This window comes from Opisthorchis viverrini, assembly GCF_000715545.1.
Source record: "Opisthorchis viverrini unplaced genomic scaffold opera_v5_270, whole genome shotgun sequence".
In the NCBI taxonomy this organism is placed as follows: domain Eukaryota; kingdom Metazoa; phylum Platyhelminthes; class Trematoda; order Opisthorchiida; family Opisthorchiidae; genus Opisthorchis; species Opisthorchis viverrini.
The window spans coordinates 495,978-520,079 of record NW_008751922.1 but is presented as its reverse complement, the minus strand read 5'-3'; the positions used below and the strand labels follow the sequence as shown (position 1 = coordinate 520,079).

The 24,102-nt window shown below is 44.1% G+C and overlaps 2 protein-coding genes across 2 annotated transcripts in view; one reads left to right on the top strand and one right to left on the bottom strand.

Moving 5' to 3' along the window:
• Window positions 1–11,792: 11,792 nt before the first annotated feature.
• On the top strand, window positions 11,793–12,143 carry T265_09266 (hypothetical protein; the record flags this gene model as incomplete). Its single annotated transcript, XM_009175291.1, has 1 exon — window positions 11,793–12,143. One exon carries the CDS (start codon window positions 11,793–11,795, stop codon window positions 12,141–12,143), a length of 351 nt encoding a protein of 116 aa, XP_009173555.1.
• A 9,287-nt stretch (window positions 12,144–21,430) lies between these two features.
• T265_09265 (hypothetical protein) overlaps window positions 21,431–24,102 on the bottom strand; it is a gene marked incomplete at both ends in the record, with an annotated part of 38,057 nt that continues 35,385 nt past the window's right edge. The window contains one exon of the mRNA XM_009175290.1: window positions 21,431–21,726. Within this exon, the coding sequence (XP_009173554.1) occupies window positions 21,715–21,726 (12 nt within the window). The remainder of the gene's footprint in view (window positions 21,727–24,102) is intronic.

The window sequence follows — 24,102 nt, the reverse complement described above, 5'->3', positions numbered from 1 at the left end:
GGTTTTTTCGGCTTCCAGGGTGAGAATGTAGAACTTTTATCTGTGTTCCCATCATGCCTCCCGTCGCTGTTAATAGGCACCAGCATATCCGAACTCAGTTGTTTTCAGACAGTACGTATACAATGCTTTAGAAGGTACTGCCAAAAAAGTATAAAAACTGTTTGTTCAAGGAACACACGACCTGTTAAGTTGGGACAAGCCATTGGCCATCGTGAGCACTAAGTTCTTGCCCGTCCCCATGCACCGCTAAAACATCACTGTCGGTTAACCTCTGCGCTGTACTTTCCCTCTAAAGAACAATATGAACCTCGTCTGGAACTTTTGCTCACACAGCCCGACTGTGTAAACTACTTGCACACTAGCGGATATACACTCACTTGGAAACTAATTTGGTATTTCGAGAGACTCACCTGAAATCCAGCTGAATCACTCGTTTGTGATGTTTTCAGGCAACTGAATGCGCTGCACCAGGCTGCGACGGAAACATGAGGTGGCCTGGTGCAGCACATTCAGTGACTTGAAAACATCACAAGCGAGTGATTCAGCTGGGTATCTAATGAGTCTCTCGTAAAACCAAATTATTTTGCAAATGAGTGTATATTCGCTAATTTCATGCAATTTGGTTTCAAGTAGAACATAAGGTTGACGGAAACCCGGAGACTGCGCCTACCTGATGAGCCCCAAGAAGGGCGAAACCGGTCGTGGGCTGCCGACGGATTTCCAGCAACGTTATGAGTAGTACATTACTTCCACACTAATTCGGTGCACAAATTGGTATGACAAAGTTTGGCTAACACTGGGGTATTCCACTTACCCGATGAACCCCTACAGTCGGTTCGTTTTTTCACGCCCACTTGGCATCAACATGATATTTCCCGATTTCTTCAGCCATCTGGTGAATCGCCTTTGTTCTTCAACCACATCGTTTTCTTTACGGGTGAGTCGCTTTGAAATCGAAAAGCCCAAATCCTGTTCGCTACTCATAGCGACGTTTTCTTCCAGAAACCGATGAGGCGAAACAACTGATTTTGCTCAAAACAGTTCCTGTTTTCTGCAGCTGTTCAGTCGTATCCGATGAAAAGTGCCCGGGTTTCATTCCATAATCGATTGCAGCTATGATTTTTGTTGACTTATCAGGTAGTAAACCATGTCGTTGGTCCGTTTTCGCTGCAGCCCAGTCTACAACCGGATCGATAACGATTTATCTGATCAATGAATCAGCTGTGCCTTGGTACTAACACAGTTCTCGCTATCATAGTTTTTCCACTCTGACACCTGTCACGTTCATACTCTCACTCACGGTCGTAGCACAACAGCCATCTGATTTTTTAGACAGAAGCATGACGGGCTGGTGATCGATGAAAGTCTAGAACAACACAAATCGAAAATTCGTGCATCAGTAATTTGCTTGTGTACTCATCAACCATCATCTTGCCATGTAACAAACAGAGCTTTCAGCAACAAGGTGTCAAAGATGGCTCACTGACCATCGGCTTCTCAGGTTAACATTAATGCTCTAGTGTATCAGTGAACAGCAAAGCCCGATAATTTTGTTATGCAAGTGAGCTATGACCGATTTCCATACAAACCAAGTCACTTATTGATGCACTTCACTTGAGTGCATAGAGAAAGTGACCCCAAAATCACACACGGACGTCACCTGGAAAACTGGAGTTTACAATGTGCTGACCACCTGTAAACTGCAATGAAGAAAAACGTTTTGTGGAGGAAATAGAAAATTCAACTCTGATCACGCAGTGCGGTTTTTTATCGGACCTGTGTAAGCTGCAATCATCCACTAAGGACAAGCAGACATATTCAAACTGTCCAGCTTCTACCCAGTACAAATAACACTTACTTTCTGTTGAAGGACTTCAGTACCCTTTCCGAAAGATCCGATACTATCCTGAGGATGTGATGTTCAAAGTCTGTATTCAACCGCGCCCAACTGATGACGCGTGTTTCGACAGACCGCATCAGATGTTCAAAACTGCTTTCAGAACAAATGGAAGCTTAATCTGGTCTACCATATGCCCGGATTCTGAAGCTATAGACTGATGTAAACTGTTGACGACCATAAGCGAGGACAAATTAAGCCATTCAACACAACGGTGAATGTTCAATCGATGTAAATCGAAATATCATTCTGGGCTACCTGCAGACCAGTTCAGCAAACTTACCCTGAGTTGCCGCCCTAACTACGACCAGTGTTCTTACAAGGACAACTCAAATTAAGGTCACGCCAATCCAAAATTCTAATTCCCCCGTGCCATTATTTGATAAATGAGCCGGAATTTCTCCTGCAACATGCTGTGCTTTTGGGAAATCACACGCAACTGACCCAAATGGAAGGGTCACAGTTTCCATACAGTATTCTGTGAGCAGATGAAAGCCAACTGATGGAGATATGGTTCTGGGAGAAACGTCAACAAAACCGAAATTCCTAGTGGGGAGCTAACGGGGTAGACTGCAGAGTGCGCGCCGAAGATATGAAAAACAACAGCGGTCTTGTACAAAAGGGGAAGTGTGATGTGTGTCATAAAGCCTTCGTGAAGGAATATACGTTCAACAAACTACAGTTTATTACTTGAAGATTTCATTCCAGAAACTTCACAGACTGGTTGGCACTGAATTTATCTTGGACGATTTGATGTATAGATGCGCTGGTATTTCATCACTCGCAGTAGGGATTATGTAACCCTGATGATCGACGATTGAAAAGGGTTAGCAAATAAATAACTGGAATTTGGTATCTTAATCGTAGAGTTCAAAGCTCAGGAATACTGATTAAATACCGACTGTGCTAACCATACAAAAGATACGATAAACGACTCCATGCGGACAGGATGTGGTAGGCGACTAAACACTGGGCTGAAATGCCCAGTCTCATATTTGATGGTTAGGCATTTCATGGAAAGAGTTGGTGTTGAATCTAACTTGACCTCATGATAATTCCCCCATTCATTTGCTTACTTCGCCAATGTACTTATAATCTCCACTCATTATTTGCTTACTCCGCCAATGTACTTATAATCTCCACTCAGTTTGCCCTTCGTGCCTGCCACTCACCTTGCCACAAAGTCGATCCTTCCGACACCTGTGTATTAGCATGTCTGTCTGTGTGTGGATGTGCGCAGCTGGTCTACTTATGCGCGTTCGTGTCCCGTTTGCTGAGCCTGCCTTGCCTCGTTTTCTCAGGGGTTCCGTGTGATCACACCGCCAATGAAATCACGAGACTGCCTTGCCTCGTTTTCTCAGGGGTTCCGTGTGATCACACCGCCAATGAGAATCACGAGACTGTCGTTGGAAGGGACGACTGCAACCCACATTGCTGAGCCATCCTTCCGCTCACCGTTGTTTGGTATGCGGACGTTGACACTGCACTGTGCCGGTCAGTGACAGACTTGTGCACCTGTTGACTCTACAAAAGTTTTCCTCATAAATTTGTAAATAGCACCGTAGAATTTCGAACCCAGTTATTCCCTTTTGATTTTTGGGATTGTTCAACCTACGCGTCACTCGAAGTTCCATTTGGGGGAATTCAACGGTTGGTAATGCACTGAGTTTTGTGTTCTAAAAGCTGTTTAATCTGAGATGTGCAAATGTTTGGTCCCACATACCGTCAAAAGAAACTCCAGTCAGTCTGAAGATGGTAGCTAGATTTGTGGGACAAACTTTATCGACCCTGTGTTAGTTGCCATTAGTAAGCTGAGGTGATATGAGGTGACGACGTACGGACGGGCACAGACATATTCGGATCATCTAGGCCAGTTTTTCAGGCTAAAAAAGGAGGTGTGTACAGGCAACTAACGGTACCGAAAAAACGGAATCGGCACACTAGACTGTAACTGACGCATCTTTGCGTTAACTGTGATGGAACTTGTTGTCACTTCGTGACTCATTTGACCGCCAGGCGCGGTAATACCAGAGACCACTGAGTACACCAAACCGCCCCAGTGCGTGCAAGGGCCAGCTGATCATCAAATCACTCATCAGTGTACGACTAAAATGCGACTAAAATAAGTAGTTGCAGAACAGCATAGTCCGCGAAATGTAGCCACCGAATGCACACGGAAAATACGTCCTTTACACGGTCTAGACGTAAACCATTGTTCATAAGACTGCTAAACACTCTTCGACAGCCCACAACCGGTTTCGCCCTCCTTGGGGCTCATCAGATAGACACAGTCCCCGAGTTTTCGTCAACCTCATGTTCCACCTGAATCCTTGTCGCACTTTTCTGCATGCCAATATGGTTTTGATGGAGACTTACCTGAAACCTGGCTGAATCTATCTTTTTTATGGTGTTCAGCTGGGTTCCAGGTGAGTCTCCCGTCAAAATTAAATTGACTTGCAAATAAGTATACTGCGCTAATTCCGTGCAATTTGGTTTCAAGTGAAACATGAGGTTGACGGAAGCTCGGGAACTGCGCCTATTTGATGAGCCCCAAGAAGGTCGACACCGGTCGTGGGCCGTCAAAGAATTGTCAGCAACCTTATGAGTAATGTATTGAGTCCATCTCTAAAATCGTACCATCTAAAACTTGAGGCGGCCTGGTGTAGCACATTCACTTGCTTAAGAACATTATGAAAGGTGAGAGATTAAGCTGGGTTCCAGGCGCGTCTCCCGTGAAAACCAAATTGGTTTGCAAACGAGTGCAGAATTCGAAGTTCTGAACACTTTGTCACATCTAAGTGTGTTCTGGTTTAATTATTCGACTGACAGTCTCAGGTCACACGAACCATTTCACCATGCTTTTGAAAAATGTGCGGCCTTAAAACCCAAAAAAATTTATAAGATCCTCATGGTCTCATCCAAGAGGTTGTCAGCTTGAACGAAAATCTGCTTACACCGTGCGATCGCAACATCGGGTTTGACGTCTGCCGTTGTTTCACTCAAAATTTGACACTGAATTCAGGAAATTTATTCCTCATGAGAACGTGGAATAGAGCAATTAGAGTGCTCAGACTGGTACATGTGAAACATGCCAAACACCGCTTTCCAAAGAATGTCAAATTTATACACGGGGCCATGTCACCCACGGATTGGTACTATGTACAATGACCTTGGAACAAGGCAGATATCTTTCGCTTTTCGCTAGCATATAAGTTAATGAGGGAGTTGGATCCAGTAAACATGACATTGTATCCACGAGACCGACCCGCATAGCTTTCCTCTGAAGAAAACAACAATAGTAAAGGAAGTCTGAGCCATAACTCACTAAGTATAAACTATATGTAATCCCTTCATGAATGGAAAAAACCTGCCGCTAAACTAGGAACTTAAGCGGCCAAGTGATTTGATTCGCCTGATTGAAGGATGAGTGGCCTTATATCCTATTTAGGTGTGGGTCAAGGTCATTGCTGATCGTCCACTGGTGAGCCAGGTAGTAAGCCGGGGCTAGTGGACAGCAGCCCCGTTAGAATTTTGTGGGATTCATGCACCGATGTGTTGCTGGCTTAACTGAAATTTCCTAATGCCTCCAGAGCGTACAAATTTAGAATTTCCAAGACTATCCCCTTCAAAAATTTTACATCATGAGCGAAAAAAGAGTCTTGTCTTTTGAGGCGCATCTCAGATACAAACTAGACGTTATGGTGTCGTTCAGGGAAACCGTTTTTACTCAATATATGAAAGAGGAAATGATTCTTGCTATTTGCCCCTGGTCGATTGCGCAATCGCGGTTCAGGCTTTATTCTAATGCCACTCAAATTCTATGTGCCGTCGGGTTATGTGCACATATCAGATCAGGATTTATAGCTTTTTTCTCATACTTTTGGCCTTCTCATCACATAAACTACCGTATTTCTATGTCATTTGTGCGTGCTTATCGACTGTGTTATCGATCACACACCGGGGCAACAGTCCGCATTATCTAACCTAGTCGTAAAACGGTTTTCACCTGCACCGCACTATACATTTTCAACGGGACTTCGAGCTGTGCCAGTCCATACAACACACTGTCCTATAATCCTTCTGCAGCGTCCCTAACAGCCTAGAAACAATAAGTTAATTGAAAAGTTTTCTGCTGATGGCGCGTATCTAACTACACGGCGAATTTTCTGGTGGGTACCTCATGTGCGTCGACCTGAACACGTTGTAGCCAATATAAACTCGAGGGGATTAGGCAGAGGGTGAACTGGAGGGGACAGCTGTAAAGTCATAAGCATTCCCACCTGGTGCGCACCTGAATAGTTGAGCCCTACGGTGAACGGAACGTGGCATCTGGTGATCGGCATCACTCTGGATAGGCCGTGTTTATCCACACACATACACAGTGATTGATGCTAGCCATCATTCAGCCCGATTTGTACAACGATGGTCATTGACATTCACCTCAACCTCCGCTTTAGGCTTGATACTCCGGATCACCAAGGGTAACGGCGCAGGTCTTTGGCCGATGGGCACAAGAAACACAACCAAATAAACTGCAGTAGTGACCTTGGGGAACTCACAACCAAAGGTCCTATGTACGCTGCATTTTCTTGTACCATGGTGTTCCTTGCAGTCAGTTTGTTAGTTCATCATCGCGGTCAAATTTCTGACGCACACAATGCGTAGCAGATGCAGGCTGTTAGAGTCGGAAATGTCACTAAAAACATGCCGTATATACCGCCCTTCCGATTTTTAAGGAAAGAGTCACAAGACGAGAGAGGGCTGAGACAGTCGACTGATTTTTAGTAAAAGGAGAGCTGGTTCACCCGTCGAGATGGCTCAAGTGGTTAGAGCGCGAATTTACTGACCGGAAGGTCCGTGGTTCGAACCCAACCTCTGCCTGTCGACTTCCCCTGTCTGGGCTTGGGCAACCTGGCAGTATCCCAGGTGCATGGCAGCTAGGCACCGGAAGAATGTTACAGCTGAGCGATTTTGCTTCACCCGTCGAGGCGGATTCTAACTGTGGTTGGGACGCTCAATCACACCGAATCCGCCCTTGTTGTGAAAACCCGTCAGCTAACACCACCACGCTTAAGTCATTGCCTGTAGCGGCCTTTTGAAGTTGATTGCTATGCCATCTGTCTTATAACTTGCCTCAAGGCGTGCTGGAATGGTGACCGCTATACGTGAATGTCAGAGACCAGTGGACTTTAACATAAAGTATCAAAATGAAAACCCCACTCACAATATCATTTAATCAAATTTCTGCATACCAAAGAAATTCGCGGGTCAGCTTATTTCATCGGATATGTAGAGCAGCCCAAGGGGCTGCACGCATTTAGAAATTCATTACCCAATCCCCAAGTTAGCCCAGTGATGTCTCCCTTTTTTGCCGTTTGAACTATCCCTCTCCTGCCTTGACACTTTCATTCTGGTAAATCCACGAGAAGGCGAGAAAGCATTGGAATCGAGTTCCCACTTTACCAAACCTCATGGACAGCTATTGCTGAATCAGAATGTTAACCTCAGAATATGAAAACATTTGTTACCACTACTCTGTCAGTGCTTGGTATTAGCATCTTTGAACTCTGAGTGCTTATTTGTTTAGCTGACATCTCGCAGACCTACCGGACTGTTTGGACAGGAATTCCTGGTTGAGTCACACTGAACACTAGATGGTGTGATTAACTATGATTGTTTTTCTTAGCTCCTTGATTCTCTATCAAGAGCACCCTGATTTGCTTCCATTAACGAACATTTATGTATAAGAGATTCCACACGCATAAATTAATGCCAAGTGTTCGAGAACACATCAAAGTCGTCTGCTTGTGTCGGCCGCGGACTCAGTAACGTTGCGATAACCATGTCTAGGCTATTCTATTCTGGGTTATTGTCGATACTTAATCCTAGCATTTTGTTCCCACTTTTAGCGGAATAACAGCACTTGTGTGAACCAGTTGACGAGCTTCCATATTGCCCATCCCCGCAGACGCAAATTTCGTCGTGTGCACCGATCTACGTACATGTGTTCCGGAACCACAGTCGACACCAAAAATCGATTTTGCCGCAAAGAAGTTTATCAAGTACCATTATATGCTACTTATATCATTCAGATCACGTGCTTGCCGTTACAGTACTTTCATTTCACTGACGATCGAATACACCAAAAGACTATTTAGGGAAAAGGGAAAGCAAACCAGGGGAAAAACAAATTACCAAGCAGAAACATGTCCTTGTATCCAAATATAACATTGTTTTTAAAACAAAACAATCATCTGTAGCACCACTTCGGCACTTGGCTGCAATGCCACGATTTTCCTTTACACTTTACCCCTAGCATAGACTGGTACCTTTGAAAATTAGCGATAGTTATTATGAATAAACCCGTCCAGATCTAGGCCTGAAGAGTCTTTGAAGTTATGAAATACGTTGAATCCACACTCACTCCCGGTAGCATTCAAACCTGGCTGCTATTTCCAGCAACAAAGTCCTGTGTGCCAAACCGTTTCGCGAATAGCCTAGTATTCAAATTTCCCCCCGTCAACCAATCACAAGTGCACTCGGTCAACTGGAAAACACATGGAATCGATTGTTTCGGAGAGGCTTGACACAAAAGTGTATCTTGTCGTCTGGGGATAGTCCACTAACGTGTCATGGATACAAACACTGTCACCAAAATTATCAAGCAAGGCTTCCGTTTTTCACGACAGTCAAAGTGACAAGATAAAACAAGCCTGGTTGACTTGGAAACCTCGTCTATCTCTGCTGAAACGAGATAATGGGCTTTGAGTGATCCGACTATCTACAAGCTGGAACGTTACTTGTCCTCATTCTGTTTGTCTTCTATGACATAACTAGTTTTTTGCTTTCCACCTTGATCCTTTCAATCATACACAGCATTTATGTTTGGACTTCTTCGAATCCCACATGCCGGTAACCTTTTACACATCAATCTTCCCGTGTCTTCTCCGGCTGTTGAATCAAATAGACCGTCATGATTTTAATCGATCCATCTGGTCAATTCGGCAGCGGAGATTCTCGGGGTTTCTAAACATCCGGACCCCCATCGACTGGGCCCTAGGACCATCACTGAATACCGGTGAATGGAAGAAGGCCTTTGCTGTGAACTTATTTATTACAAAATGCTAACTGACCGGTTACAGACTATTGGACAGAGAAGCAAAACTCTCATATGCATCTTGTTTGAAAAAACTGAACTTCTCTTGAACGCGTCTTCCTGAACTATCCTGGATATTCATTGACTTTGCTCAAATCCAAGCAAATGCTACAAAACGACTCCACAAATTCCGCAACAGATTTCCCTTTTCAAGAGACGCAAAGCGAATTTACAGGAAGAAAACATGCTACTCGCATGTCTCCCCATCAATAGTATCACCGTTACACCGGTATCCCATTCGATCATCATAGTGACGAGACCCGACCAACTGTTGTACTGGATGGAAAGGCGCACTTTGGACCCACGCAGGAACGCTTACAACAGCCGCGGTCGGACTGCAATCTAAACCAGCCCACCGCTTGATTTAGCAGAACAGCGAGTATTTTCAAAAAAAAGGTTTGTTGGGTACACTGCAGTCTGAACAAGCATTCAACCCAGGTATACATAAGTGGGTGACGGCCAGTGTGCAACTTTTGGAGAATTGTATGGCCTATCCTCACAGTGGTACCTGTTAAGTACCAAACGATGGGTGATAAACTTCACCGGATGTCCATAGCTAGGGAACCGCATTTAGTATCTGTGACCGGTTGAGTCCATCCTTGAAATAGTTGCGTGAAAGAGGGGGCTCAGAGGCCTGACGAAATTACTGTAAACTGTTGATCGATAAAGAGTGAAAGGTAAAGAGAGGGTGGGTGATAGTCACTCTCAGCACCAGCTAATTTAGAGTGCTTCGACCTCAACCAAATGAAAAAAGAACACACCTTGCATTGTCAGACAACATGATTTTTGCTGGTTTTTGAAAGGTTAACTGAAACTCTGCCCACCAAAACAGTGTCTCTGAAAGAGTGATTTCATTTATTCAGCATGACATCTCAGCCTGATTCGGTCTACAGTAAGATGCTTGCTTTGAAGAGGTCATGCTCAGTGTGAATAGCACGGAAGTGTCTGCCGAATTTCACCTCGGTTTCGCATCCAACTGAACGTAAGAAGCTCCCTGACGCTTTTTTGGTGCTTGGTCATTGCCTTCACCGGTTTTTAAGTAGTACACTCATTTCTAAGAATTGTCCATTGGAACAGGGTTTCTTCTCTCATTCTGGTCAGTTCGCTTCAACAGATCTCTGCATTAAACAGGGGACATGAGTGAACTTCCCCGAAGGAGCGGTCCTTGTTTAAACTAGTCTACATCCGGAATGGTTCAGTCCATTTCTGTGAGAGACCACTGTCTCGAAAAAACTTCTAACAGATTTGTTGATTATACTTTTCAATTGGCAAGCAGTCTGCATCAAGCTGTCGACTCATTTGGACGAAAAAATCACCAACCAGATGACTGAAATCAAGAGTCACACAGTGATGGGGCTTTGTTGACAGTTCATTAAATCACGACGTAATCTGTTTACCGATTTCCGGTCAGAAACTTTCCGAGTATAAATGACTTCCCACCAAGTACCATGTTACCGACATCGGATCTTTTCCAGAAGTGCATGTGCGAAAAGTTAGACCCCGCCACTTTTGCCAGCTCCAATTTAATGTACGAACACAACGTTGGCCTATTTTTTTGATGAAAACAACTCCTTGTCCGCGTCTAGGCTCACTTTGTGCAAAAATTCTCTCCGATAGGACGTATAACCTTATATGTGCTTTCTGACGCCTTCAACTCTCGTTCATGACAAAAAGACGGTGATACGTTTTTCGCAAAGCCATGGAGTGATCCACCAGCAACAATGGTCACTGAATTACACTTTCAACTCTTTCTGACCGGTGGAGGTGTAATGGACACAATCCAGGCCTGCATCACTCCCGGCTCAATCATCATCTTCCATATGTGGACATCATATCAAGAAATTGAAACGATGATTGACATGAATTATACTCATGAAACAGTTAATCATACCGAAAACTTTGTGGATCCAACGACTGGAGCTCATACACAAACCATCGAATCTCTTTGGCACGTCTACAGGATGTAGAATAAACGCCAATGTGAGTTCGTTTGGAGGCAAAGGTATCGAAAAACGGACCTTTTCATACAACTTATTAATGAGATGTCCCAATTTCACCCTCTTCAATAAAAACTTAAAGTACAAATTTCATGCCCCCTTTTCTAATCTTTTTTGGGTTTATCTGGAGGAGATCCCCGACATCTATTTAGTGAACGGTAATAATTCTTCCGAATGAGTTAAGTTTTATTGAGCTTTTCAAGTATTTCATGCAAAATGTGTAAAATCTACCGGCTTATTTGTGTCACTGACCCCACTGAAAGTTTCCTCTGGACGTATATAATGTTCTTTCGTCATAAATGTGGTTCCCAGGAAAAAAGTTGCTTCCGTTTGGATGGCAGACAAGGACAACCCTTGTACTTTTCATATTATTGCGAATCATGGGAGTGAAAAAACGGGACGGGTTGAACAATATCAACAGGTGTGAGAAACAACGGTGGAGACCTATTTGCTCTGTTGATCGTGGGAATGGTTTCGAGGAAAACAAATCACAATCCTGGATGACAGAACTAAATGGGATTTGGCTTGGAGTCTTGCGGATCGGAACATTGAGTACTTTGAAGAGATGAAAGCTGCAAACCCCTTCCAGTCGTACCCTTTTTATTTTATAGGAACTGTGTGAAAAGTGGAACTCTTGCCCCCGAACACAAACTGATACCTCATTCCAGAAGAGAGCCGAAAATCTTTCTCTTAAGGTCCGTTTTGTAGTTCATTCTCTCCGAGTACATGCTACTCTCGCTAGATGTATAGTGCCAGTTATAATCCACGTGACCTCTCTTTTCGGATTGCTGCACGCTCAAATTTGATAGCCAATGCAGTGCTTCAGCTAGTCAATATCGAGTTGGCGACCGCTCAGGAAAAGAGTGAGCATCCCGTGATGAAAGCTCATTATCTGACTGCAGCTGAACCTTTCTCCGCTGCACGCGGTTTTCTAAACACAAAATGCGAAACATTCTGTAGTACGGTGGAGGCAACAACCAAACAGTTTGATCTCATTCATGCTGAATTGGGACCGGTGCCAAGGCAAACGTCATCGGAGGTACAACAAACAAAACCCCGTGGACAAGAGAACACGCTCCAACCGGTGCCATGAACAGAGTCTCCGTTCTACACGCAACTCTGAATGGTCAGAATCGTGTTTGGACATACAGGCTACGTTGAGTCTAAGGAGGTTATATTGGCATATTCGTATTGCTGCTCAGTCATCACCACACATCAGCCGGCTGCTGGCCTTCGAAGCGGGCTCCTGAACTGATGCAATTTCTGCATACCGATGTTTTCAATGGGGCGGCATGTTTCCTTCTGACGTGCCTGATGGATCGTTGTCAAGTCTGTTTTGAGCAGCTCAGTGGTTGTCTGGGATTGAAAACTTTGCCCATTCTGTGAGTATTTGCTCATTAGTTTTGCCTGTGTAAGGATATCTGGTTGTCTTTCGAACGCACGACTTTACTCCCTAACCCCTCGCCTTCATAAGATTGTGAGCGTTTTTCGTTTATAACTTTCCAAAGCGGTATTTGTACAGTCGTTTGAAAAGTGCGTTTGTTTAACCCAGCGTTATCTTGCCTCACATCTTTTTCGATAGATAACGTGGGGTAAACCTTGCATCTGTCCCATTTCTGAGTGAGTACACACAGCTCTATCGTTTTTCCCCTGAGCAGAGCGCTGTTTATCGACGCTCTGTTTGCCAACAAGTTTCATGCTGATGACATGATGTGGATGGTAAGCCGAATGCCAATCGGAATGAGTCTGTTTTCAATGCACAGATTTACACCAAAGCCTTGCCGGTCATATTGGAATACCTTTTTTGTGTTTGTTTTCTAAGACTGCCATATTGCGGTGGTCTGTCACACAATCGATTCGATGAAATCCCAACAGGTGGGTGACGTATACATTGACTTGTGTCGTTTACCCATTCTATCAGAAATTGCCCATAATGTCTCAAAGTAGGTTGCTTACAAAACTTTTTGTCGCTATCAGGTCTGCACAGTATTACTACCACGTCGTTCTTACCCGCTTCCTACATATGGATTGTTCAATATCTTATAAACTTGTTTTCTGAGAAACCGGGTGGTTTGAAAAGCAAGGTAGTTTTATACTCGTTTCAGGTAAGACTTCCAGAAAACGGTAGGATTTTTGGGCTTATTCGGAAGCATTCCTCGGGTGTAATTCTGAGACGTTGCATCCATTCTTACCGTTTGTTGTGTTTGCTTATACTGTGGTCACATGACTGGAGCTAGTAAGCACATTCTACCGGATAACACGCGGAGTTCAGTTATGAACTAAGACGCCAAAGGTGAAAATGTTGACCAAATACCGACTCTAGTTCTGAAGAATGAATTTCAACTGTTCCTAAAATGGTTCTCAAGCAGTTCATCCAAGCAGTCTGAAAAAGAAAATATACGGGTAAATGCATCAAACGGGAGTCAGAAAGTGCATGAACTTCATTCGTTTGTAAGGGCTTGAACTTCAGTCCACAAACTTTGTTGCTGAACGCAAATGAGCCAATAGAAAGTCGAAGACAGTCCTAAGTACATCACCAAGTAATAAGACTAAAGATGCCAGGTTCCTAGTTGCATATGTTCTTCAGCAACGGCAACAAATTGCTTATAACCCGTGACCATGGAAGACAAACTATGGGCTGATGACCTTGAAAAGTCATTGTTTGACAAGGATGTTTAATGAAAGCATTTAAACAAAATCGAATGAGTTTAGCGGCGGAACTAGCCAGAGTAGTTAGGTAAGTAAGCACAGCTTGTATCGCTCTGATTGTCTCCCTTCAGAAATCGGTTCGGGTAGTGCTGATATGTTTTCCTACAGGGGGCTTGGTGGAAAACCCCATTGGGGACTACTGCTCTCATCGTGGAAGGCCAGCCGACTAACCATGTTGCTCCACCCCACAGCAATCCCTGACAGAAGTCTCTCTAGAGAGCAAAAACAATAGGTCAGTTCTCCAGAAATTTCCTTACTTTAGGTGGCTCCGTGCAGAACTTTATGGATTTTCAGCTCTAGTCAGCGAAGTCTCATTCGTGAAGAATATCCTTCATTGAAATTGTTGGGAAACGCTTGCTCCTGCTCACGTGTTTTGTCATCGATTAGTCGATAGATGGAGAGCATTCAGCACTCCACGACTAAAATGTACCAATCAAATCAAAGCTTAACATGATTTGTTTCCGTTGCCCAAAAGTGATCACCCTGTTTGGCGTGGTTCTACCAATCAGGCCACTGTCCAGCGTTTGAAACAGATACTGTAGGCACCCCAGCAGATGGCAGATTTCACTTGACAGTGACTATGTGGAGTGGACATCCGTATCACATCCGTTTCTATCAACAGAACGCGCCAAATCGGTCGTCATATTGATCGTATACCCTGACCCGCTTGATGCTGCTGACGAGTCAAATTTTCACGGCGTCATGCTGGTGAGTTGTGCTCACCCACCTGGTTTTGCCGGTAAAGCAACTGAAATCATTATCCGATTGGAGTGAAAAATTCCAAAGTCCGAATTTTTCAAAAAGTAAACGTGTACCTTTAACAAAACCCTGTATTCAGTTGCATCCGCCTGTGGCAGTATAAGGGTCTCACGAAAGCAGTCGAGAGGGTATATGAGCCAGAAAATTACCTGTTGAGCGACTCCGTTTGAACCCTCCTCGATGATTAGTGACAAGTGTGCTACCTTCATGATGTCGTTTGATTCCCTCCGTAAGGAACTATCCGGAAATTTACAGAAAGTAAGGATGACAGAGGTAGCCAAGTAACTGCTGGTCTAGAAGTGAAAAATATGGAGGATATCTAAAAACTAGCTGGAAAGAGTTCAGGGAATGATAACAGGAAAATCAGCGTAAAGGTCAAAACAAAATCAAAGGTGTGCCATTCAAAAAGTGCGCTAAGAAAAAATTGGGACCAGCCATCCTTGTGACGATCGCTGGAAGATAAAAGCGTGAACAGGATGCAAGGTAAGTCAGCGTAATGAAAAAATGGGAATTGGAAAAAATTCTAACAGAGTGAGTTGTTGGGAGCTCAGACGTGTCATGTAAAAGTTTGAATCCACCGGTCAGTGGTGAGTGCATGTGATCCTCAGCTGGCAGCTTTCTTTTAGCTTTAGACTCAACAATTTTCGATGGAAAACTTGGGTAATCTACTGGCCTTGTAGGCGCACAAACGGAATTTCCTTCGCGCGGTGAGCAAACAAGAAGGCTGATATGGGTGAAGTGTGTGTAAACTATTCATCTGCTCATCAGGACAGAGTCAAGCGTAGTACCAACGTTCCGGGGAGAAAACGTTTTTGAGGTCCAGGATAAATTCGAAAAGGTAGAATTTGCAGAAAACCGAGTAAAGGCTGTAGAGTTTCAAGGACCCTATGGATATGGGCCTGAAAGCTAAATCACCCGTGTCCAGTTGGTGGAAGAAAAAAGGAGTGAGAGGGGTAGGGAGGAAACACCTGCAATGACCAGATCAACTCTTGATGAAACATGCAAAATGATGTGTAGGAGATTGAGAGCTCCCTTGTTTATCGCCCTTTAGGATCCCGAATTCCAATGAGAAAAGACACTGGGATAAACTGCTCCTGATAGAATGCAACATGGATTAATTACACGTCCTATAGGTATCAGAGGAAAATCCAAGCTATCAGCGCTCCTGGGCTAGTGTGCTGTTTAATTCCGGGTAGAACTTTTTTTCCGTTTAAAGGAGAGAAAACCAAGCGTTTTGGGGTATCACTGCCATTTGAGCAGAAGGTGCCAGAACTAAGGGCACATGTATCCAGTGATGAAAAAATGGGAAAACCGACACAACTGTACGAACTAACGCTTCAAAAGTGAATTGCGAGCCTAAAAAAGTATCGATAGAAAAACAGCCTTATTGGAAAGAATGTAGACCAAAATGAACCACACGTTCGAAGACACGGACAGCATTCAATGTGGCTAAACGATTTCATTATCTTCGAGTTCCAAACACGAAGTACAGCTTGTGTCAGTTGAACAAGCTCATATGGTCGAACACTGGCCAAACAAGCAAACTGAACACATCTTCTAGCAATACTTTGCCACAAGGGGGGATTTTTTGTCGACAGTATCCTTTTTCGAAAGACCCTTGGCAGTACAGGTCGATATTCAAAGGTCCGATCGAAGTCATTCTTAAAGGTAACTTCTCTCTTCAAAGATCTCCTGACAGCGTTTTTTTTTGTGGTCACGATGGCTGTCACGGACTACGAGAATAATGGGGGAATATTAAAAAACAAGCATCAAATTGGGTAGATCGGACCTTCCTTCTTAGAAAAACGCATTTTTTCGGGACGTAGCTGTCATCCTTTTCGAAATAAAAAGGCTACCTCGGCCTTGCTAGCAACAGAGACATGTGTCCTATCCACAGACCATTCAGTCAGGCGATCATCGTGTGGCACCGTCCATCCAGCAATGTTGGGCTCTGTGATTGCGTTCCACCACTCCAACCGCACTTGTTTTTATGATGTCATAAAATGAATTCATAACATGCAATAATTACGCATGGGACCTGATTAAAACCACATCGATCTGACCACAGATCAGGAAAATTAGTTTTAATTACAAAAAAATGGACATCATATAACCAGATCATTGAGATGAAACTAACTGAACTGAACTGAACAATGTTTTTATCGGACCCACTGATATCGATCTTGGCTATGTCCGTTCTCCGGCTTTCAACTCTAATCCAGCCGTTACCAGACCACGTGACTCTACTCAAATCGCAAGGAGAACATATGCAAACAATTGGGACATGTTCTCGGTCTGCGGGTGAGCACAGAAAACCAAAGAAAAAACACATCCACCATATCAGGTCATAAAATTAGGATGGCCTTTCGGAGAAAATAGCCCTACAAACAACCAGCGTAAACAAGAATGTGGCCTGTATGGTTGTTCAGTGATTTTTGAACCAACAGGAAACATGTCCAAGCAGTGTCTACCCCAATAAATTTTACTATGCTTTTTGAAGACTAAGCTGCACTTGTTCATAGGATTTGATGAGCGACTGAAAAAGGAAAACGCTCGTTGTAGTGCAGTTAATCAAGTATATATACACATACTTATATATATATATAAGTATGTGTATATATACTTGATTTTACAGACTCTTACAGACTCTTTTACAGACTCTTGCTGATCATTCAGCAGTAGCACCTTTTCGGTGCCTAGCTGTCATGCCACCCGAAGGATGCACACGGGACGATATGCCTAGACAGGATCAGTCGAGATGTACAGGTAGAACCACGGACTTTCTGGCCAATAAGTTTGCTCCCTAACCACAGAAATAAAAAGAAATGTACCGACTGGGGGGCACGATAACTCAAGTCCTTTCTGCCTCAAGCACCAACCTTCCTCCCAAACATTGAACAGCGTGATTGATTGTCTACCGAAATCAAGGACACTTAACAAAACGTTGGTGAAATTCTGCCATAGCTACTTTTACTTTGTTGTGGCATACTGCACTTAATTTTCAACAGCAAGTCAAAACGCTTAATACAAGCTGTTCTTGGCTTTGAACATTGCAGTATCAGGAACGGAAACGTTTGGCAAGCTTCAAAAAGCAACACGACTGAGCGTATGCGCATTAATTTTCTAATTATTGGCTGCACAATATATCCGTGTTTTTTTTTGAAGGTTGACATTTTAAAAACATCCAACTGCTCCTCGAACTGGGCCTGAGAAGCGATTTTCCCCAATTGTTGAAAATCGAATTGGTCACGTGAATTTGACGAATTGGCGCGAAATTGTCTGCAAAGCGCTAACTTCTGTGTAGGAATAACCCGCGATTTATCATTGTGGAACTTGCTGTCAGATATGATTACTTCATTGTTGGATAGTCAACCCGAAAAATTAGAAGCCATCTGTAACGTAACTGCCCTTTATTTCAGATCAGCCTGATCGTGCCTAGACGGAGCCCACAACGTCCTCAAAAACTCGTTTTGTGGACCTGAGGGGAAACTCAGACTTTCACTCGGGCATCTTTTTATGACACAATGAGTAGATGGCTGCTTAGCCCATCAGCTGGATCACTTCATATTTCCTGAATTTTTTTATCAATCCATCTAATAGAAATGTTGACTAAAACCTCCTTTATTAGGCCTACCCGATCGCGACACCGGAGGGAACGATTGCTGTTTCCCTGAGGGCCAGCTGTCCAACTACTTTTTGTGAGAAACGTCGTGGATCAAAGGCGATTCGTGATGCAGTTTTAATGGGCGTAACGGCTAACCTTCCCCCGTATTTTAGGGTTGCTGAGTTCGCTTCCATCATTGCGGGGCATTTGAATGTAAGATGAACTTTTGGCGCCACAAAATCTATACATGAATAAAGAATCACAGAAGCGCTGCTTGTCCCACTATGGAACTCATGTCTGCCTAGCAAACTCTCATTGCATAAAAACCTGACTTTCGATGTATAATGTAAACCGTTTCACGACGTGGTCACCACATACAGTTCCGAATAGATGGCTAGAGAAGAGTCCTTGAAAGAGATGTTCGACAGTGTCTACCCACACTAAACAGCGGAAAGAAAACATGGTCAGACTTTAGCGATACCACCTTAAGGAGTCTGTCAATACAGAGCGATCCGATCACGAACGACATCAAACACGAAGTGACATTCGTACTGAATCGCACGCTTCCAGCTCTTCAGTGGAACCCATATACCGTACTCAGATAAATAGCGCTTCAGGCTTCGTCAATCGTCAAACTTTAGCTGAAAAATGCACGGACGTCTAGGGCGGACAATTTTCCACAGAACTAAATTGGGGTTTAACTTGTAGTTTGTTCCATGGATGTTTCGAGCAACTTGCCTCTGATGATCAAAAATTCCGCCCTCCACACCCTTCAGTAGCCTATTTCAATATTCGCACATGGGTTGTCTCAGAATGCTCAGGTGTTTGACTGTCCTGTCCCTCATCAACTGTGATAAGTTATTCAGTGGAAAAACTCACGTACAAGTCGACCAGTTCTTTCTGTATCATTAGGTAAGAAACGCCATCCTGAATTATCCTGGCTGAGAAGCAAGGAAGCTAGAGGGAGGCTCACTATCCTTCAGAACAAGCGAAGCATCAAGAGGTCGTGGAATACTATGGTCCCATGAAAATCCTATGACATGCAATGGCTTCCCTTCAACTCAAACCAGTCGAGAAGTGTATTTGGAAGGAATTATCACCTGTAACAGAACGCGCAGAAGTTTCACATACCACCACTAACTGGTTGGTGCAAAGCAGTAAAACGTATTCCGTCCTTATACCAAACAAAGGGACTGATAGCCTGCGGTGACCACTAGCCATAATCTTGCAAGCCACACGTTGCAGCATCCACAATCTCACCAATCTTGCGGGGCGAAAGATGTGCGATGGATATGCAGCAAACCTCCTCACCGATCACGAAACCCAATAACGCCTGTGTGTGTGTGTTGGGCCCCGAGATAATCACTCATTGTCGGATGTCTAGAAGAGGATAGTATGGCAAGTGCTGCAATTCGACGTCTTTGACAGAGTTCGGAGGTGTCAGCTGACGTCGTAGAAAGTGTCGATATAACAAAGGTTGCAGGAAAAAACAATGACCTAGTTCCGGCCTTTCCTGTGGCTGTGCTTTCTTTGGTATCGACGAGTCTCAACACAAGCGCGCTCATAAGTAACACGTGGACTAGGGCTAACTTAAGTGTGATCGCTTCGCAGTTGGCCGGAACTGCTCATGCCACGGAAAAAGAATACTTTCAAGCTGTTATACCGGTTACTTACAGACCCGTGACGAGTGGTATGACTCAAACTTGTCGGCCTATTTGGCTATCGGAATCCGGCAAATCGAGGCCAATTCGTCTCATTTAAAAAATAGGGATCTTTTGATGTGATTACCCCTCAATCAACCGATGATCTCAAGAAAATACTAGTGCCCGCCAGTGAGCTACCCATGTTTGCATGTATCCCAGGAACCCTGTGGAATGTACGATTCTGTGCGTGGCCAATAGGACTGATGGTAACACACCATTCTATAAGCGGTCTGCGATATCAGCCCGCTTGATTGATACCATTCGGCAGATCAGTCCGGCCGAGTGTCACGAACTTACTCAAACTCCGTCCGATAAAACGCCTATTTAACATCCGAAGTGGTTGCAGTTCGACCAGAGCCAAACGTTTATCATCAAAAGTCTCACGTGGAGGCGCATAACGTGTCAAGGTCAACCAGCACCTACGTCGAAACGAGCCTAATGCCGACCGCAACTAGCTCTCCAGTTTGCAGAACAATTTCATTGACTAATACTCCAGCTTTTCTCTTCCCTTCAACCCTTGCACTTGCAATGTGTATACATCAAAACCACAAACTGATTGCAACCAAACATCAGTGCAATAGTTTATTTCAGCTAAGCAACCAATTAAAATATTCACGAACGGTCGAAATGTACATAACCAATCGGGTGCTCCGTACAACACGGACGCTGACTCTTCTGTAGCGAGTAAAGCCCTCTCTCCACACACACAAAAACAAAGTGGAGGGCATGTGTGCTGGTAGCCACGATGGTGTCTATCGTTTTGAAAGCTCTGAAGCGACCCCAATTTAGCGCTTGTCACAAAAACGGTCTCCCTTTCATGTTTAGCTCCCACGAGTTAAGCGAATCCAAGAACACAACTACACACAACCACAGAGTAGAAAAATAATACCTGTCGTTCAGCTCTGACATCCCTTCGGTTCATGGCTACGTGCAATCCAAGGGAAGAATGACGACTGAATTACCACCAGACTCACAATTCTCGACAGGAACAGTTGGAAAGCTGGGTACGAACAACGAACCTCCATGCTACAAGGTGGACTTTCAGACTAAACTGTTGAACGCATTGGGATGCCGTGTAAAGAATGCAGATATCTAAGACAGGTGTTCAAATTGTTAGTGGGTTTAACATGTTATTCAGTTCCCCTGTCGCCATTATGGACCTTTCCCCAATATGATCTATTAGGCGGAATCCGGCTGTCCTCACAAGTGACCCATTATCCACCTCAGCCCAGTATTCACTCAACTGCGCGAACAGATGAACAACCAACTGTATCCATTTTCATATTTTCCTTATCACACATCAATTTTCCCTGTATAACATCTTGCACTGCCTTGTACTTAGTTATATGCAGAGTTATAAAACACTCAGTCAGTGTGATGAGATCTCAGGAGAGCGTTTGGGGACCCATAAACACAAGAGTGCACGGCAGAAAGTTGAACGGGTGGGACCAGGAAGCATGTGATAACTGAACTCGTATATTACAAAACCCGTATCATACGCCTGCACCACACTGCTGTGAGGCAGTTCCTGGGGAGAGCCGACCACGTTAAAGTTGGGCCTTCGCTTCTCAACAGACGAAACAACCAAACACACCAACAATGTACCTCGTCATTACTGTTATTTAAAGGAATTTGTATCAAAGACAAGGAAGAAATTGTAGTCAATAAATATTATAATTTCATCGACCATCCGCCTTGTAGTAATCTTAACCAAACACCCTGGTTACAGATGAAAAAAGAACTCAAGAGAGTATAAAAAAGGTTCACAAATCCGATGTACCACAGAGAAGAAACTAAAAAGCTTGATCCCGTAGGAACCACGTTTCACAGTTGGCTTATATTAAGGATGGAAGTAAACGAAATGTGAAAGATGAGGGAAAGGCGGTCGGCTATCCATTATGCTGAAAAAAAGAACAAAAAAAACTGGTGTAAACGAATCCCGTGTTTGTTTTACCAAGTTGAGTATAAAATAAACAAGATCGAAACAAACAAACAATGAGAGGGGCCAAACTGCGGTGCAGAAGCACTGAGACCAATGAAGTAATCGCAGCGAAAGACGCTACTTTATTCCATTGCAGGCGATTTTAATATTGACTAGTCAGATTATCATCCAGTGGCATTTGTGATCCATCGCTCCTATTGTGGTCATACTGTGCATAAAACTCAACAAGGCGTCCTTGAAGGATCGATGCAGCTTAGCTACCTCATCATCATCACTGTCAGCCATAATAACCGCGTACTTGTCGTACACTGGTTGTCGTTGCCACAATTTCGTTCACCGATGATTCGGGGAGGTGGGGTAGGTAGCTGCGCAGTGGAGACGGGAGCTGATAAATTAGTGCGTGAATACAGCACTGTAGGTGGACTGGTAAGTGGGTGAATTTGGAAGGGAGCTATGCATTGAAGGCAATAGCTTGGATGCATGAGCGCCATTGAGAGCGCGACTGGGCCATGTCAGACGATGTCTCTAACCATTGATATAGCCCGTCTCGGGGTCCCCATCCAGGAAGACGGCAGTGACCAAACGCCGCTGAGTTGGTAATAGCTTTTATACTTCGCTGCCAAGTCATTGTTTGGCCGCCTCTGGCTCTCTTCCACCCTCGTGGTTGTGCGAAAAGAGCCCTTCGAGGCTACCGGGTTTATTCGAGCACGGAAATGCCACAGAAGAATCCAAGTTAACTTTTTCTGTGGTTCTTATTCGCCTATAGTCAGGTAGTGATATATGACACCTTGGTAATCAACAGGAAAGGACGTTTCCTCACAACACAAAGTCACATAGAGGAACACTGAAGAAATAAAAACGGTTCACTCTAGAGTAGCACAATCTTGGTACGAACACGCAACTTTCTTTTGTGCGCACCACTCCAAGTTTTACAGAAAGTGCACCCTCTAGCCGGTTGCGACGGGTGAGTTAATCTGACGAGATTTAACCGAGGGATTAGGGGCTTGCTATGATTTGTTGTTTAACCTGTTATGCATTTTGGGAATGCTGGAACTCTAGACCCGATAGTAATGGTGGTTGGTACATCCAGTGCAAGGTACAGAACGCCTCGAAATTCCGTCACGATGCTCACTAGCATTCCCTTTCATTCAAGCTCAAGTCTCGAAAATTCAAAGTTTCCAACAGCGTGGTAGAGATGAACCAGATATTTCCACGAATCATGGTTAGCTTGGGATGATAGGTTATCACTAAACAAAGGCCCAGCACAGCTTGTCACGTGATGCGCCTCGAGACATATTTGTGCACGTGCGGAAAGAAATCGCACCCGAAGGCTCATTCTACGGTTACGTTGCCTCACACCTCTGATGGCGTTTGCGAACTTTCACATGTTGTCAGGAAAACCTACTAGGAAAAATAAAAACCTTAGGCTGTTTGATCTTTGCCAGGAAACAGGAATATGAAGTAAAACCCATCAGGAAGAGACGCCTTCAAAAAAAAATAGCTTGTATGCAGTGTGATTTCTGGATTTCCCATCTGCTATTGTTAAAATTATCACAATTATCCAGAACATCCCACTGAACAAGTCTGGGGAGATTGAACACAATCTCCCAAAGCCGAAAACTTTATCTCATCACCATCATCATCGACAGCATGACATCAGTCTTCAACACCGATCCTTCACTTCAGTACAACCATGATCTATTTGAAAGCCTTATTGTAAAGGAAAGAGTAAAGGTGGACAGGGAAAGGACTTAGTGCTAGCTTGCCACAATCATTCCGAGCGGGCGTAACGTTGCAAAGCGGCGACAATGCTTACCGAAAATCTCGCTCCTATTCGACCTGACCTGTGAATCTGTGGGTTGGTGAGTTTGAGCTGCAAATGCCCCGATACAACAACTGTGGTGAAGGACGCTTACAGCCAGTCCACACTGTTTCAGGCGGGTGTATTCGGGAGGCTAGAGCAGGGATTGGTACCGTAGCTGAGTGAAACACAATGTTTGTGTTTGTGTACAAAAGTCTTTGTTGGTCATAACTAATGCGCGAGGCTTACCCCTTGGTAATCATCATCAGCATAGCAGCATCACTGTTTACATTTTGGTTTAATTTATAGACATAAAGTGGTGAAACAGAATATAGTGAATGAGGGAGGGACCTTATGCTAGCCTATCGCAAGCATTCTATGGTGTCTTCATCTCCAAGCGCCAAATCAAATAACTTGTAAAGAAACTAAAGCGGCGTGAACGTCACTGACGTCGATCAGCTAGATTGCCAAGTGTACAGTGTTCAATACGACGGTCAGATCTGCCCTACTCTATGGATTAGAGACGTGATGGCC